Here is a 16,366-nt window from a genome sequence, read left to right as displayed (position 1 = left end):
TTGAGCCGTTGTGCGGTGAAAGTTTGCTTCAAGAATTGTGAAGGTCGATTTCGTCTGGCCTCTGATGTGGAGCCCGGTTTATGTATGCCTCCTGTAGTAGGTAGGTACGGGATTCCCTCTGCCGTTTTTGCCGCTGGAAGACTCTGGATGGTAGGCCAAACGTGTGTGCTCGCGCGGGATCGACTGTAATTGAAACTGCGCCTACCGCGCGTGTATGCTGGTAGGCTTTGGCCGGGCTGCTGAGAGATTGCTATCAACCCGGACGGCAAAGGTTATCGGATAAAGTGGCGTTGAGACACATCATCGATGTAATCCAGACACTTTGTATGCACTTTGCACTTTGGGTGTGCGATGCATTGGTAAGGCAGCTAGGCTAGCGACCGGACCATAAGGGTTTTGCATAGCGCCGTGCTGTTTGAAGGAACGCTGTTTGCTGGCTTTTGCATCCTAAATAGAACGTATACTGGTGCACTAAAGTTGGAAAAAATACATCGTAATTACTGTCAACTTGCTATTCTCAAAGCTGTGTTCTCAAGCGAGTAATATTAGGTGAATATTGCCAGATAGGCAAATGCATGCAGGGAAGATTCCGTCTCTGGTCTGTCGCAATCTTCTGAACCCGATTTTGTCGTTTGATCTACAACCACAGCGATAATAGCTCGGGCTAACTATCATAAACTGTTTTGTTGCTGGTTGCCCCACGCCTTACTGATGATTGTTGTATCCGGCCCTTAGGAAACTGACAGCATATGGTAAAAGTTCGTGTCTAATCTTTTGTCTCCACCGTTCATCACTTGTCATTGCTGTTCCGGCAGACAGTGTGTGTGTGTGTAGGATACGAGCACGTCGTTATCTTGTTAAGGGTGCCCTTAATCCTTTTAGATAAAAGTATATATTTAGACATCCGGGGGCCTCGATTCACCATGCAGTAACAGGAGAATACTCCAAACATCTTGGTAAAGCGAAGGTCGAGCAGGATTAGTTTCGAACTCATTACCTTTCGAATGTTAGCACGGGGAGCTGCTACAGGTACGGGACTAGAAACATGTGGCTAGCTACAGCGTTTTGTTAACACATTTTCGTCGCGCCAATGCAAATTGTAGCAAAAGCAATTAGATTTACTTGTTTAATACTTTGCTTTGCACAATTAAGCATTCGTGTGTTTTTTGCAATCAAAATGAAGTACCCAACATAGAACCGTAACCGTAAGAACGTCTACAGTTCGCGTAGCTGAAAACACGTTAGTAGCAACACTTGTGCCCGAAGCAAGAACAGGTTCGCTCAGAGGACGGTTACATTTGTCGTGGTGATGGATTTCACTCTGGATGGCGGGAATTTAAATATCATCTTCACCTGTTGGTCGGTAGCAAATGGTACAAAATGTGGGACAGTCCCCGGGGAGGACAGTGCGCAGGGGCATAGCTGCAGACGCTAGAGCGACGCTGCTTTTATAGATCCGTTGTCACGAAACCGGCGTATAAAGTCAGCTTTGTTGTTGGTCGCTGCGGGATGACCGTCACGCACGACGGACTGGTATGACATTCTGTGTGTGGAGAGTACGGCAGAAGGTTAACCAGTTTTGTACCAGTGTTGTCACACCGTTGTTAGGACGGAGGAGAGTCTTGGATGTCGTGCTCTGTGTTTTGCATACCACAATCGAAACGGAGAGTAACACTACCTATCGTCGTTCAAAATAAATAGATACAACTAGTTATCATTGATCAAAAGAGATCAGAACCCCCCGAAATTCGATGTATAGCGCCCAGTGTAATTCCTTTATATTTGTGTGATTTATCCTTATCCATTGCTCTGTTGATGGCTGGGAGACATGAAGCCAAATGTCCTTTATTAAAGCTGCCTCGTGTAGAAAAGTACAGCTTCAACAGCTTTTGTAGTAAGTTTTTTGCATGTACTGCTTCTATACAGGCCGACGCAATAAATGGATTTATGTGCTATGACGTGCGACAAAGACATTGAAAGAGAAGAAAAAACGGATATTACCACGCACCATTTTCACTACATTCGGGTACATACTGGTGCTTGGATGATTCGTGGTTTCGTATTTCCCCCAAAACCAAGAAGTGTCTTTCGGGCGGGATGTGCTTTGCGTATGAATATTAAATAGGATATAACACGCGAATCGTGTGTGCCCTTTTTCGTGTAAACGCCCAAGATTGTCAACCACTGCCGGAATGTGAGTGTGTGTGTGTGTGTTATGGAAATGGTGGAACAGATTTTCTTTCTGCATGTTGTAGAATCTAGAAAGTGTTCATGTACGCGTGATTGTATTAAAAAAGGGCTAAAAGCATAAAAATGTGGCTGCATTAATTAACCCCGTTTGATTACATGTTACATAGGATATATAATCCGTTTTTGTTTGTTTGTTTCCAAGTAACGTTCGTTAATAAAATAAAAAGGTAGCGTTGCAAAATGAAATAGGAATGATGGCTCCATCCATGTCGATCAGTTTAAAATGAAGCATGCGAGGATAATTTTATCCTTTTTCAACATGATATATGATACACGTGTACCGCTGAGAGTAGACGATTTTGATGGTACACGCTTTGTCGAATAATAATTTGTTCACTCAGGATGTGTTCGGGTAGAACCAAAAAAAAAAAAAGTCAAATCTTTGTATTCCACCGCTTAGCAGTGCTTTCGTTAACAAATCATGTTACACTGTTCTTGTTCCCATTGGGAACGAGCATCACAGAGACTGGAGCAGATCCATTTCGGGTTGGTGCAAGAAGGAGAAATTTATGTTTTTATGTTTTGATGTAATAGACAAAGGAGTTGAGATTGTATTATTTCTTATCATACACAATCGCATATAATCTGGTCAATTATTAGATAATCAAATTTACCCAAGAGTGTTGTTTTAATTGGATACTCTCTAGCATTCGGGTTCGGCACGCTCGTGTATTTGCAAATTTATGCTAATGTGTCTGGCTTGACACGTTCTGCTGGACGACCATAACTACCCTTATACGTGTTATTAGTGGATGTGGTTTGTGGTTAGTGGATGAAGTTCAATTATCAAAACCACAAACCCACAGCACACTGATTAGTGTTAGGGCGATGCCGACATCAATTCACGTTAGAGCTGCTTTAACAGGGGTGTTGCGTGCGTGTGTGTGTTGTTAAAACATTTTACGTGTTGGATTAAAAGTTTAAAAGTGCACAAATAAATATTTAGAAAATGTTGAAATACTTTGAATGCAAGATTTGAATGCATATTCCGTTAGATTTATATTTTTTGTATACAGCGTATTTACATTGATGTTGTGATAATCTTAAGCTTATGTTGCTGATCGTTTGTATAGATATTTGTATTAGATGGTCCTTTACAGCTCTGTAAAATGTCATGAGCATCACGACATATTCACCAACGAAAACAATTAACATATCCGTGGTAGCTTCCTCGCTCTGTCTGGTTTGATAGTCTGTCGGGTCAAACAGAGCGAGAAACAATGCTCATTTTGTTTCTTGGAACTGAACCCGACTGAACCGACTGGACCTACTGTAATTGTCGCGACCAAGTGACTGACCAAGAGTTGGTCGTACACAATGTCACCAAGCATGTGATGGTCACAACAATTAAATGAGTCTCACCTCTGATCATCATAGTAGAGCTCGTAACGTTGACATTATTTTGTTTTAGCCGACATTGGTCATGAATGACATTTTGTGACATTTTGCAGAACTGATCACAGTAAAAAAAAGTCATGACATAGTGACTGACCAAGCGATGGTCGCAAAAATATCATTTATTTATTTATTTATTTATTTATTTCATACACAACCGACGGACCATCGTGTCTAATCGGCAACCTTATAATTAAATTAAGATATATATGACAATGATCATTTATAACATATAAATAGACCTCTAGCTAACATTAAATGTAACGTAGACGCAATTTCTCCTTGAACGTAGAAGTAGACATACTAAAATCGAACAAATCTAACACTTCATTGAACTCGAGGGACATACGTATAATGGGGTGTCCCTGGCTATGGTTGTTGCGGGTACGCGGTACACGGAGATGGAAATTGGATCTAAGAATCCGACAGGGAGCGAACAAATTGATGCTGGCTAGTAATGCCGGGGAATCGATCTCTCCGTTAAGGAGCCGGAATATGAAAAGGCATTGGGCGTTTTTACGTCGAGAGCAGAGTGGTTCAAGTCCGAGAAGCAGACACCGCTGATGGTAGGTGGGCCGAATGAAGCATGCATTGAGCACATCAATCGTTTTGAGTATCACCTCTGAATATCACACTTGAGTACGTGACGCTGACATGGATTTGGTTTCAGTCAGGTTTTTTTTATGATATTGACAGTGACATTTTGCAGCACTGATCCTTTGGCTTGTTGTTTGTTTTATGTAAGACACTTATCTGCTATATACCATCACGTATGCAAGCCCAGCGTGGACTGAACACGGAAACTAGGTAGATCGAACGTAGGACTGATTGTGCTGCTATGGGAAAGCCAATCTGGTCACTCAAAGGTGATTATTGTTGGCCAAGTAAAAGGAATAAATAGTTTAAAAGTTAATCACTTCTTGCTGTCACCGGGTCACTTCCGCATCCCTAACCCAAATATAGTGCATTCCTCTGCTATAGCTATATGCTATATCTGATGTTTATGCAGCAGTGTTGCTTGTTTGTTATATTTGATAAATAAATTGCATTTAATTGTTTGTGTTACAGGTTTTACCGCACCTGTGTTATCGTTTCCAGAAGTGTATAGACTAAATAAAATAAATAGCTTCATGTTTAAACAGATTTCCCTATGGGAGAACACAACAGGACAGACAGAGGATGCATTTTGATGTAAAACAAAGATTATCCATGTGCATTGAAGATGTGTGAGGCACTAGCTTGCGGCACAACGGCAAACATACTGTATTGGTGCATCACTATTCACATTTCACGTCCATACCGATTTTAAAACTGCCACGCTATTATGACAGTTTGTGTGTGTGTGCGTTATTGATGATAGACGATATCAATGTTAGCATAGTCAACATGCTGCCAACATGAATCACTGGTTATTTTGGTGCTTTTTGCTGTCTGTGGGATTTACGGCAGTGTTGCTGTTTATGGTTTAACTGAATCACTAGAATCATACTCATAAAATCATACACTAATTGTACGTGTTACAGCTGATGAAAAGGATTGCATTGTGTTGTTTAAGACGAAAAATGTTTCCAATTTTAGCAGTCGTTTTATACACCTTTTTTGATGACCTATTTGATTTGTGTTTGGCCTATTTGGTGACCTATTTGATTTGTGATAGTGAAAAACAGTGCAATAGTCAGATTCGTTTCATCTAATGCTTACTAAATAGCGAAGTGTGTAAATTTTCTTCGTTGCGTCGTCAAGATACTAGAGTTGTTATTTTCTGTCCAAATTGTTGTTATTTTGCTTCATGTTTATTTTGATTCCAATCTTGGATCTTCCACACCTCTTACGTTATCATACAATTCATCGAAATCAAATGTTATTGTTGAAATATTGACAACAGCGTGCCAATGGTTCTGACGATGATGTTTAGTTTGTGCTACAAATTTCTGTTCGCCGCCATGTTTTTTGCCCTGTCCTGCGTCTACAATATTGCTATTCAAACCACATCTCTTATGTCATTATCCCAGTTCTCTTCTTGATTTCTTGATTTTTTTTAACACAATTTCTTTGTCATCCAATTGCGTTCTACTTTCTTTATCTATCGTTTCCTTTTGCTTATCCTATTGTGTGTTATTCTCTTCCTTTAATTGTGTTTCCATCACACTCCCATTCTCTGCCCATCACAGTGCATCACATTTCTTTCCGTCTGTCGTTCACTGCTCTCTCTTTCTCTCTGTTTTCGTGTCGTTTTTTTTCTTCTTGCAGCGCACGGAGTGTCTAACTCGATTTCAGGGCTCCGGATAGTTTCTGTACGTATTATTTTGTTTTTGGATGCGTCAAACAAAATAGCAACGGTGCCCCGTGCGGGGCCAATGTGCCGTAGCACTTGCGTGCTATTTGCTCTCTTTATTACCACATACGTTAGAGTTTGCAACTGTGTCCTCTTGGGTTTCGTTTTCTTTCCTTTTGCCTTGTGTCGTTTGTCTCCAGACCTTTTCTGTTAATCTTTTGCGAGATATTTAACAAAACAATTGGATTTGTTTTTGTACACGCTACTGGAAAAATGGCATTCCATTAAAATAAATCTCGCAAATCATTACCTTTTCTGTTAGAGTCGTACATTTGCGTTTGCTCTAAAAAAATCTCTCTCCCTCTCGTCAATTCGATGCCTTGCCTATGGAATGAAGATCTCGGAATGAGTGTGTGTGACCTTTTCCTTTCCGTTTCTATTCTAAATGTATGCATTTCGCTCTGATAAATGGTTGTGTTTTGTTTTTCTTTCTCTCGTTTTTGTTTCCCATTCTCTCATTCATTATCATACGGTAAACAGTACTGCTATGTTTTTTTTTCTCTCTTTTTGGTTTCGATTGACGATGTTTGTTGCAAGTGTGTTACATATCATATATACTTATTACCATATTTTATGCAAGCACTTTTTCCCTTCATCAATCCCTGCGAAGTATAAAAAAGCAACACTTTTAAGTCATTTTGTTCTACTCCAAACCCAATACCACAAGAACGTATTTTTTTTTGTGTCTTCATGTTGCATGTTTGAATGAGTAATCGCAATGAACGTTTTCGCACAGCATGAAGCAACTGAGTTTGTTAGCATTAATCTTTACTTGACTTATTTCTAGCCCATGTGCATGAAACTATGATTCGCCTCGTTTCCCATTGAAACCAAATGCAATTTAACAACTATGTTCTGCTCGATGCAATAGACGTAAGTAAAACAAATATTTCTAAGACGATGTGTTGATGCCGCGCTTTCCTTCCCCATATGACGCAAAGCTGCTTTTTAACACGCATTTGTACATGTTTGTGTGCGGTTAAATGGATACTCCAACGATAAGCATTATTTGCTAACCAAGCAGCCAAAAGGATGGTATGTGGCGTTGTGTGGTTTAGCACTTTGTTGGGGTTATAATGCTTTTTGTTCCATAGAAAATGTGATTAATATTAACTACAACAACCACACAAATCCCTACCCAAACGTGCCACAAACTGTACAGCACAACAACAGCACATGTAGCGTTTGGATTACATTTCGCCGTATTTCCTATCGTATATTCCCCAAGCCAGTCGATTAATTGAACTGTAAATAAAAACATCAATCGTACGCCAATGGGGATGATTTGATCCACTCCACCACCAAGCCATGTAGTGTGATCGAGTATTATCGATAGCTAATTGGCACGAGCGGCGGCATCACATTCGTTCCTCCCATTACGTAGCAAGGGCTTCTTCATTCCAGTGCCGTGTAATTGAATGCCCTTGGGAGTGTGGACTGATGAACGTGCTGGTACAGCCATCCATACCGTGGTGCCATTTCCCGTGCGTTGGCAGCAAAAGGGGTGACCATGTTTGCACTATGGTTTGCTATCATCGTCATCATCATCATCATTTCCCGTTGCAGGTTTCCAGTCGACCTACATTTGACGCTCGGATAAGCCGACCCTGACTGCCACTACTGTAGCTGGATAGTGGCCTTTTCCGCTAACTACACAGGGCAGACTTTGCCTTCCGATGTGCCTTGCCACGAGGGGCCGTTCCGTAACTACCAGTTGCATCGCAGGTACTGCAACACTCCCCCTTGGCTGGGATGGCCACATTAGACGGATTGTTTTAATTTACATGACATCTGGGCAGGGGTGGGCAGCATTCTGCATTTCGTGCGGGAAAATGTGAAGTAGAAAATTGGAAAATGTGAATTGGAAAATGGCGTTACCATTGTACTACTGCTGACAATGTTTCATGACACCACCACGGAGCAACACTGTTGGATTGTGGTAGATGTTTTAATATATTTATCGACATCGGCAGTTTCGCTTGCCCAATAATAAATGCTTCATCAATATTCATTATGAGTGCGTGTGGCTGTGTGTGTGTTTGTGTGGGGAAAGTTTTCCACGCGAAAAACCCCCTCTCTTGAAGTTACCGCAAAGCAACAATACAGCAACTTTGTGTATTACGCCAGGTATACCCAGGCGGGACGAGACTAGTTTCGCTTTCGTGGAAGAAGCCAAAAGCTCCTTTCCGCCCTGTTCCGGGTGACTTTCTTTTGTGCTACTGGCACCTGTAACTCGCCAAGGAAACAGGACCTATTGCTACTATGACCGTGACGTGTCGATCACACAGGGTGTACAGATTAATCATGCTACAGGCAGTAGATACGGTTTGCGCCAGAAACAAAGAAACAACTGTGACTATGTGGCGGCAAATTCCGCACGTATATTGATCGGTAAAGGCACCTACCACCACCCTCATGGGCAGTGGAATAGCAGCTAGAGCGGCAGGACAGGGTGAGGTTTCTCGAAGGCTTCTTCGTTCTGTGAACGTGCGCCACTCCAGTGCTCGCTGGGTACGTGGGCAGAGCGCTGACGTTAATTAGCGTCAATGTCTGCTGTTTCCTTACACCCTGGGCCGATTGATGGGGCTCGCAGGAAGGATGAGAGGTGCGTGTTGAGTGGTGTTGATTGGTTGCCCGAGAGCTCATCTCACGCACTATTTTCGCTCAAAATCATTATCAATGATAATGGGAATCTTTGCTCTGCAAATGTGTACAAGCAGCAAAAGAAAAACCGAGAGCAATTCGGAAGCATATAAGCATCATAGCTCGTTTCGTTTGTATGTGTTGGGTTTTTGTAACTTTACAAATGTTTTGGTGCTAGCTGGTACATTGATCGGAAGGCGCACACATCGCGCGAAAGGTACGAGCCGGGGCCACATTAGCATATAGAAAGGAGTGAACTATTTTCCCACGTGGCTTTTGAAATGACGGTTGCTTCCTATAAATCAACCAAAACATGGATGCGACCTTTCGGTGGCATTTTTGGTGGCAGTTACACGCCTTGCTTACCTTATTGTCTCTCTGCGTGTGTGACAGATGATTTACTTTGAGTGGAGTATATATCGAAGCGAATGCTCCCCGTTAAAAGAATGACACTAAGAGCAATGCTTTAGAGTATTGATGTGCTCTTTGGAGCGCACCCACGACTCCGATCCGACTCCGACTATTGTTAGTCCGATCCAGACTTAGGCGAAATCTAAACCACTAGTACCGTCTGGGGTTGTTTAAAATCGTCCGGAGTCCGGAGTCGTCCAGAGTCGTCCAGAGTCGTCCAGAGTCGTCCGGAGTCGTCCGGAGTCGTCTGGAGTCGTCTGGAGTCGGCAGGAGTCGGCAGGAATCAACGGGAGTCGTAGTCATTCGGAGTCGTCCAGAGTCGTTTGGAGTTGATCGGAATCACAGTCGGTCGGAGTCAACAGGAGCCGTCCGGTACAATGTGGTTGTGATCATACATTTCATTGTGTTGTGTTTTGTCTTTCACTTTGCGCGTGCACTTCGTATACAGGCCTTTGTTTCGAAGGCCGACTCCAGCTTCAGCCGAATCCGGACGACTACGACGACCCCAAACAACTCCGAACGACTCCGAACGATTCCAAACTACTTCAAACGACTCCGGACGACTCCGGGTGATTCCTGAAGACTCCGGATAATGCTGGGCGGACCTACCTTGGCTTTTTGGATTCGACTTCGGATTTTTGCCAACTTTACATCCATCACTACTTCAGAGGGTTACTTTTCACGCAGGCAAAACGGGACGGTTTTGTTTCTGTGTAGCATTTTCTTTGTGTGTTTGAAATAATAATGCCTTTTTGGCATTTCCTTTTTACAAAGGTTAAGAAAATGTCTCCGATCGATCAGCGTTGTGCGTCCCTGCACAAACACAAACATGCTCCGCAAAACTCCATTAGTCGTGCATGTGTGTGTTTGTATTTTTGTCGAATCTTGTCGCCAAATGATTTGGGACTGTGTGCTGTATTGGCCCTTGGAGGACCGTCGTTTAATGGCGCTCTCTAATTGCGGTTAGAAGCAAATTTGGTTCGGTAAAAGTGAAAAAAAAAATCGTAAGGACAATACCCCTGAGGCTCGCTGAGTTACCGTGATCGGGAGCGGTATTCAGCTAGGCTAGGCAGCAGTGAGAGAAATTTGTGCAAAATCCGTGCACATCGAGGGACGAAAGCTATTCCTACGAAAACGAACCCCACTTCTCTACCGATTCTTTGCAGTGAAAGTGAAGAGCTAGTGATAGAAAGGGAGATCGTTTTATCTTCGGTGAAAAATCAACAAGCCATCGTCGTACGGAGGAAAAAGCATTTTCAGAAAACCGTACCCACTTTCCTGCCCTTTTTCTTTTTGCCGCTTCGGCGTCCGGCCTGTATATGGATATTCTTTAGAATCAGTTCGCTTGCCGTGTGCTGCCATACGGTTCAAGTTAGCGGTTGCTTCAGCTCGGTGCTTATCGGGCACTGCGGCTGCTGCTGCTCGCTTGGAATGCTTTTACCAAATTCTCCTCCCGTACCAGTTGCGTGGGATGGAATACGCAATTTCTTGTCTATCTTCCGCCGCCAATGCTCGGTGGGTGAGTGCCGGTTTTGAATTCTTTTAAATTTAATTTCTCCGCAGCGGAAAAGTTGCACCGCTGCTGTCTGATGTTCTGCACGATCTTAACGTACATCGTTTGCCGAATATTTTTTTCCCCAGTGATGTATAATACTGTTTGATGTGCGTCGAAATGCCAAACCAAGTGAAAAAAATTATCTGTCCAATGGTGCGCCTAATGTTAGTGTATTGCTTTCGCTTGAATTTGTGTCTGATATATAGGGGCTTTTTCCACAGCGGTCCCTCCACAGCAACCTTGTTAATCTTTACAGTGCGAATGTCAATAGCTCGCTTGCGTTTTATCCTAATCCCTCCTGGGGTGGCTACTGTGCGTCGTAGAGGGCGGAAGCTTAAAGTGCTTCCGCTCGCTTTCGCTCGATTGTTTGCGCTGATGTTCCGAAGGCGCAACTGGTGCGCGCCCGTTAGAGACACTTTTGCGATAGGACACACGCACACACACACGGTGGTGGCACCTCAGCTGATTAGATCTACAAGCCCTTACACTCCCCCCGAACCCCGTCAGAGAACGACGGAATCCATTATTTACATGCCTTTGGCACGCTTGTCCTTTTCGCCGGCATCGTTGTCGTGTTCGCACCGGTTGGCACACGGTTGGCACACTCATTTGCGCCCATTCAAGCTCATTTCATGCACGAAAGCTTGTTTGCGGCTTGCGGCCCTTTCAGCAAATATTTGACGCACTTTCTACGGCCCCCCCGTCGTTGGCGTTTCTTGCCCTTTAGCAGCAAAATTATTATCGCCAGCAAAAGGGTCCTTAAGAATGGAATTGAGTTGTGGGGTATGTCGGCGCGCGGTGGAGGAAAACGAGTTCTTCACTTCTGCTGAGTATGTGAAAGTCTCACTACTTGAGCCACTTGTTTTTTTTTTTTGTAGTGAAAGGCGTTTACTGTTATAGAAGGTCAAGGTTAGGTATCGAACGACAGCAAAAATTGCAAAATACTTGGAGGATTAAATTTAATGCATATTTTTAACCTTTTAGAGCTTTCATATGTTTACCATATTACGTACTCCGCCATTCTTAGTTTTGCTTTTTTTCTTCTACTAATTAACGTTTGTACATCAATGAACTAGTCTCACTATCTGGGTACGGGGGCTCGATCCATTGAAACCGAAATGGTGGGTGTTATTATTAGGCCCAACGAAAACCGGTCCAACTTTTACTACCTCTTTTGCTTCGGTCATCTGCCCGGCAAGGCTGACAGTTTGCATCTACATCTTTAATTTAGTTTCCACGTAATGTTAGATTTTCCAGCACACTAGCCGGCCCTTCGTAGAATTAGTACTGCCGTTCCTCAATTCCTTAGCAACCGAACTGGCTTTGAGTGTGTTGCTTTATCACGGCAACAACGTTCGTGCGCTATTATTCTTGGAACGAAAAACAGGAAGCAAAATTAAAGCTAAATCCATTTGGTTCGCTCGGCTTCCGATGGGGGGGGGGGGGGGGGAAGCACTAGATGAAATAATGTCCGCTGCCGCCACCGGTCCCAGTAACTCCAGCCGGTTCTGCTGAGCCGTTCACCCCCGGAAACGGTGGACAATGTTGCAGCGCAGTACCGTTTGCTTGGGAAAAGCTCTATTGGAGAATGGTTTTCTATCGCCACAGGCGTTTGCCCGCTGCCTGCACAATAGGCTGATGCACACGCCTGGCCCATGGCATCGCTAAGTCGTTCCTCGTACGAAGCAAAGCGAAGCAAACGTTAATGTGACTTGAAGCGGAATTCAGCTGAATGGGATGTTTCGCGGAAAATTTACGCTTGGTCATTTGGGTATGTTTCCGACCTGGCTAACAATTTGATTGTGAGCAGAGAATGTGTGCAAAATTGTAAACGAGTTTGTTCCGTTTTCGGCAGGGCTTTGGGTCGGTGATTTTCTGCTTTGATGCTGAGTTGGTTCTGTGGGTAGATGAACGAACGAATCAGCCTATATGTAAGTTTTGTCTTTATATTACGTGTCTCATTCGCTCCCATTTCAGCAGATCCATCATGTTTCGATTATTGGGGTCCTTTCCGTTTTAAGTTCGTAGGCTGAAATTTCAGCCTGTCAGCTGTTTGCATTGTACAGCAGTTTTCCAGCAGCTATCTAAGTAGGTATAATATGCAGGTGGGCTTATCCCAAGGTGTATGAAGGCTGATTCCTATCGCTTCTGCTTCTGAATGAAGATTTTAAGAGTGTTTTGAGTATTCGTCAAGCCTCCAGAAAGCTTGTTTGAACAAAAGATTTCACCCATCCTGTGAAAAAGTGATATTCAAATTTGGTTATAAAAAGACCACCTGGACTACATACACTTTGATTCTAGATTCCACCACGTGATCTCTTTAATGCACCTTGGGATGAATGTAAACACCACCTTGTTGTGCCATTTTTCGAGCAGGTACTCCAATCTAATTCTAGCTTTGAGGCTAGAATAATTTAGACTGAAAATTGCATGCTAGTTTTTTGTGTGGTTTTGTATGGAGTGTTTACATGATTTAAGCCTCCAACTGTCAAACTCCATACAAAAAACAAACTAGAATCGTGAAGGGCCCCATTGTTTGCTCACCAGCTTGTCTTAATATTGACTAGTTATTGCTATTTATTGCTACAAGCTTGGCATATGCTCAAACAATTTCGATGCCAAATGGCTTTGAACGTGATTTCATTTTCTTAGAACAAGTTGATTGCAATAAAAGGGATCATTAACAAGGAGATCGGTTCTTTCCATCCAAACCTATGCCTGTGCTCAGATTAGTAAATACTGAGAACGTTTTGTCGTCGATCGGCACCAGAATGTAATGCGATGCGTAAGCCTTGTTCGATAACAAATTGTTGCTGCTTGTACGATATTTTGTAAAAAAAATGTCCGAACAAAAATCCTTCCAGAGCGATATGATACCATCCTTATGAGAAAGTATCTCTACCCTTGACAAGCATAGAACAACACAATGCTGAAAGCATTACATTGGATGTTATCGGAGCATTAATGTATTCATTACATGGAAGCATGTACAGCTGAAGCATCGAAATACATTCAACCAAAGCTCTATCACATTGTCATCCATTGCGTTTAGGCGCTGATGTTATGTATGTTTCGCTTTTATTTTCTGGCAAAACCTTCCAAGAAGTTTATGGTGTGTTAATAATTTTCTCTTCCCTGAACAGGACGTTGAGATAAGAACGTTCCTTAGAAGTATTGTGTGTTTGTGTGTGTGACATTATTTGCAAAACCTTCGAAGGCCAAACACACGAGCCTGACTTTACCTTCCCACTATCTTACTTTTAAGGAAAAGCACAGTTTCATGGTTTGTCCGGTTTGGATGTTTGATAAGAAGAGTAAAGAGAGTACGAAAAGAAAGTGGGCTCGCACGTGCAAGCAACTGTAGTGCTGAGAATTAAAAAAAGGAAGAGACAATCATTGGCCTTATTTTTACATCGACACAAGCTGCGCATTGGCGAACGTTTCGAGACGTTGCACCTATAACTGATCATTATCGGCGCCTTTTGAGCTGATAGGTTTTATGTACCATGAAGGGAAGGAATCATTCCCGATTGCCAAGCAACTATCATCATCATGATGCCTTGGAGGTTTGGTCGAGGATCCTTCACATTGGACACCCTTGCAGCAGGTCCGACTGTAGAGGGATCGTTCGTTTATTTAGTGCAGTGGTTTGAAAAATAAATACGTTCTACCTACAGGGAGTGAAGCTTTGCCATTGCTCGACCATCCAACGCTGTGCACCATGATATGTTCATGTTCTTTTGTTCTTTTTTTTCTCGTTAGAAAACGATTCGTGAGCAGCAACAGCAGCAGCAGCAGCAGCAGCATCCACATCCACATGGTACACTCACTTATTGAAGCATGTCCTTTGCATGCCCACGCCAAGTTTGAACAGTTCGATAATCGTCGAACCGTAATGCGTGTTGCGTGCAAGCCTGTAGCCATATGGCGCGTTATAACAATACTCTACCCTAATTGGAAGATACACACACAGACCATCGGACATATCATGCTTTCATGGGTTTCGGCAGTCAGTTGTTTGTTTCTGTGCTTTTGCACAAGTTTTCTACTAAAATGGAGTAATGCTGTCACGAAGCTTCCGGACAGTGTGCAGTGTTTGTCGGAGGTTTGGAAGCGCACGGGCCTTAAGCTGAAACGGCGACGCCCGTCGTATTAAACTGTACAAATACGATTTAATAAAATATTTTGCATCTACGTCGAATAGCACAATGATTGAGTGCTTTGTTTGAAACTTTTTATTCAATTTGTATCGTATTTCGAAGCGGACAGAGTGTATCTTTTCTCTAAAGAAGCTCTTCCTTCTTACTATGCTTAGACAGGCTCGGAAAAAAGGCTGTCTGGGTGTCTTTTTTCTGTGTTAAGAAAGTGAGATTGAAATTTAAATCAGCATTTCTTTTCATAACTTCTTGGGGTTGGCGCTCTACTTCTGCTTCATAATGATACGTTGTGCAAAATGACCTTTTTTCCGGAGTGCGAATGAAAGTTCCGGGTTAGGTTTATGTTCTTCCCCCTTTTTTATGAAAAGCAAAACGAGTTTTTCATCGCTTTTTTGATGAATCTGGCGTTTAGAATTGCCAAGACGTAGTAAAAATGTGTATTAAAGAAGCGTTATTACTCCAAACTTTAACCAAAACAAATGTATGGAGTAGTATTTATTAAATAGAAAAAAGTAGTTTTATTTTCTTACAATAAGATTTATGCTACTAATAGGATTGAGCAACCTTACCCCGTTATGATTGATAAGAGTACGTGCGTTACCATAGCAAATGGTTTAATAAAAGAAAGATTTCCGCATTCGCTCTCAATTCAAGTCAAGTGGGCCGCAATCCTTTCGCGCTTCATCGAACATTCTGTACTCAGGGGGGGTTGGTGCTTCCAAACCTTCCTTTCTGGGTGCATTATTCAGTAATACGATTTGTGGTTGATTTTTACGCCTTTTGACGGGCGTGGGCCGCCGTTTTAAGCGGATTTAACATGAAAATACTCCAACAAGGGACGGACAAAATAAAAGAAATTGTGTACGAATGCAGAGAGACATCCAACGAGGAGAAGGAGGAGCGTTATCGTGAAAGAAAATCACATCTGATGGGGTTTGATGGGGAATGAAAAATATCCACAATCTATTGATCAGTTGGAACGGAATTATACCGATTGTTCAAACATCGAAGGTGAAAGTGCAAGCAGAAAAATAAATCGGGATAAAAGTCCCCCCCTCCCCCTATTCGGCACAGCGCCAAACGCTGGGGCGAAGCGCACCTGTTGTTATCGTTGCATGGCTGTGTGAACCGTTGATAGGCGTGGCTGGTGAAAAAAGGCCACAAATGGTTGTGGTGGTGATGCTCGTTGATTATCAAATTACGTTGATTTATCAGTCTCTTTCCATATTGTTTAGGTTCAGTGCTGCTAGACTGTTGAGTCGTTAAACCAGTTCAATTTTAGATGTTTGTAATCTTATACCATCAACAACAGTGACATTTGTGTAGTTTTCTCACGTTTTAAAGCGTTTTTTTTAAATACTATATTTCGGTAAATTCTAAAAATATACTGAATTATAAAGAAAGCCCATGTTTGTTACAACGTTACAACTGCCGTTTTGCGTTACGATAAAAGCAATACCACTGCGGTATGTAAGTAGGTCACATGGACGAACGAAACGCCCCCGTCATTTGGTCCCTAATTTTAGGAATATTATCCCACACTTTCCGAAAGTTGGTGGAATTATATGTGTAATATTTTTGAGACTCGGCATGCTTTCATTCCGGCCGTGGCGCGTAGTG

The 16,366-nt window shown here is 42.6% G+C and overlaps 1 protein-coding gene across 5 annotated transcripts in view; it reads left to right on the top strand.

The window, feature by feature from the left end:
* LOC120898891 (ribosomal protein S6 kinase 2 beta-like) overlaps window positions 1–16,366 on the top strand; it is a 29,450-nt gene that overhangs the window by 6,974 nt on the left and 6,110 nt on the right. Inside the window, exon 2 of one of the 5 annotated variants that reach the window (XM_040305371.1) lies at window positions 6,768–6,853. The exons of 1 other annotated variant lie outside the window; for it this stretch is intronic. In XM_040305371.1, the coding sequence (XP_040161305.1) occupies window positions 6,815–6,853 (39 nt within the window). In that variant the 5' untranslated portion in view covers window positions 6,768–6,814. Of the gene's footprint in view, window positions 1–1,214; window positions 1,374–1,916; window positions 2,195–5,895; window positions 5,940–6,767; window positions 6,854–16,366 lie in introns of those variants that run through there. 3 more of the 5 variants (XM_040305369.1, XM_040305372.1, XM_040305373.1) reach the window with 3 other exon arrangements.

The sequence above is a fragment of the Anopheles arabiensis genome, chromosome 2 (genome assembly GCF_016920715.1).
Source record: "Anopheles arabiensis isolate DONGOLA chromosome 2, AaraD3, whole genome shotgun sequence".
Lineage (NCBI taxonomy): Eukaryota > Metazoa > Arthropoda > Insecta > Diptera > Culicidae > Anopheles > Anopheles arabiensis.
This window is presented reverse-complemented; position numbering and strand designations above follow the sequence as displayed.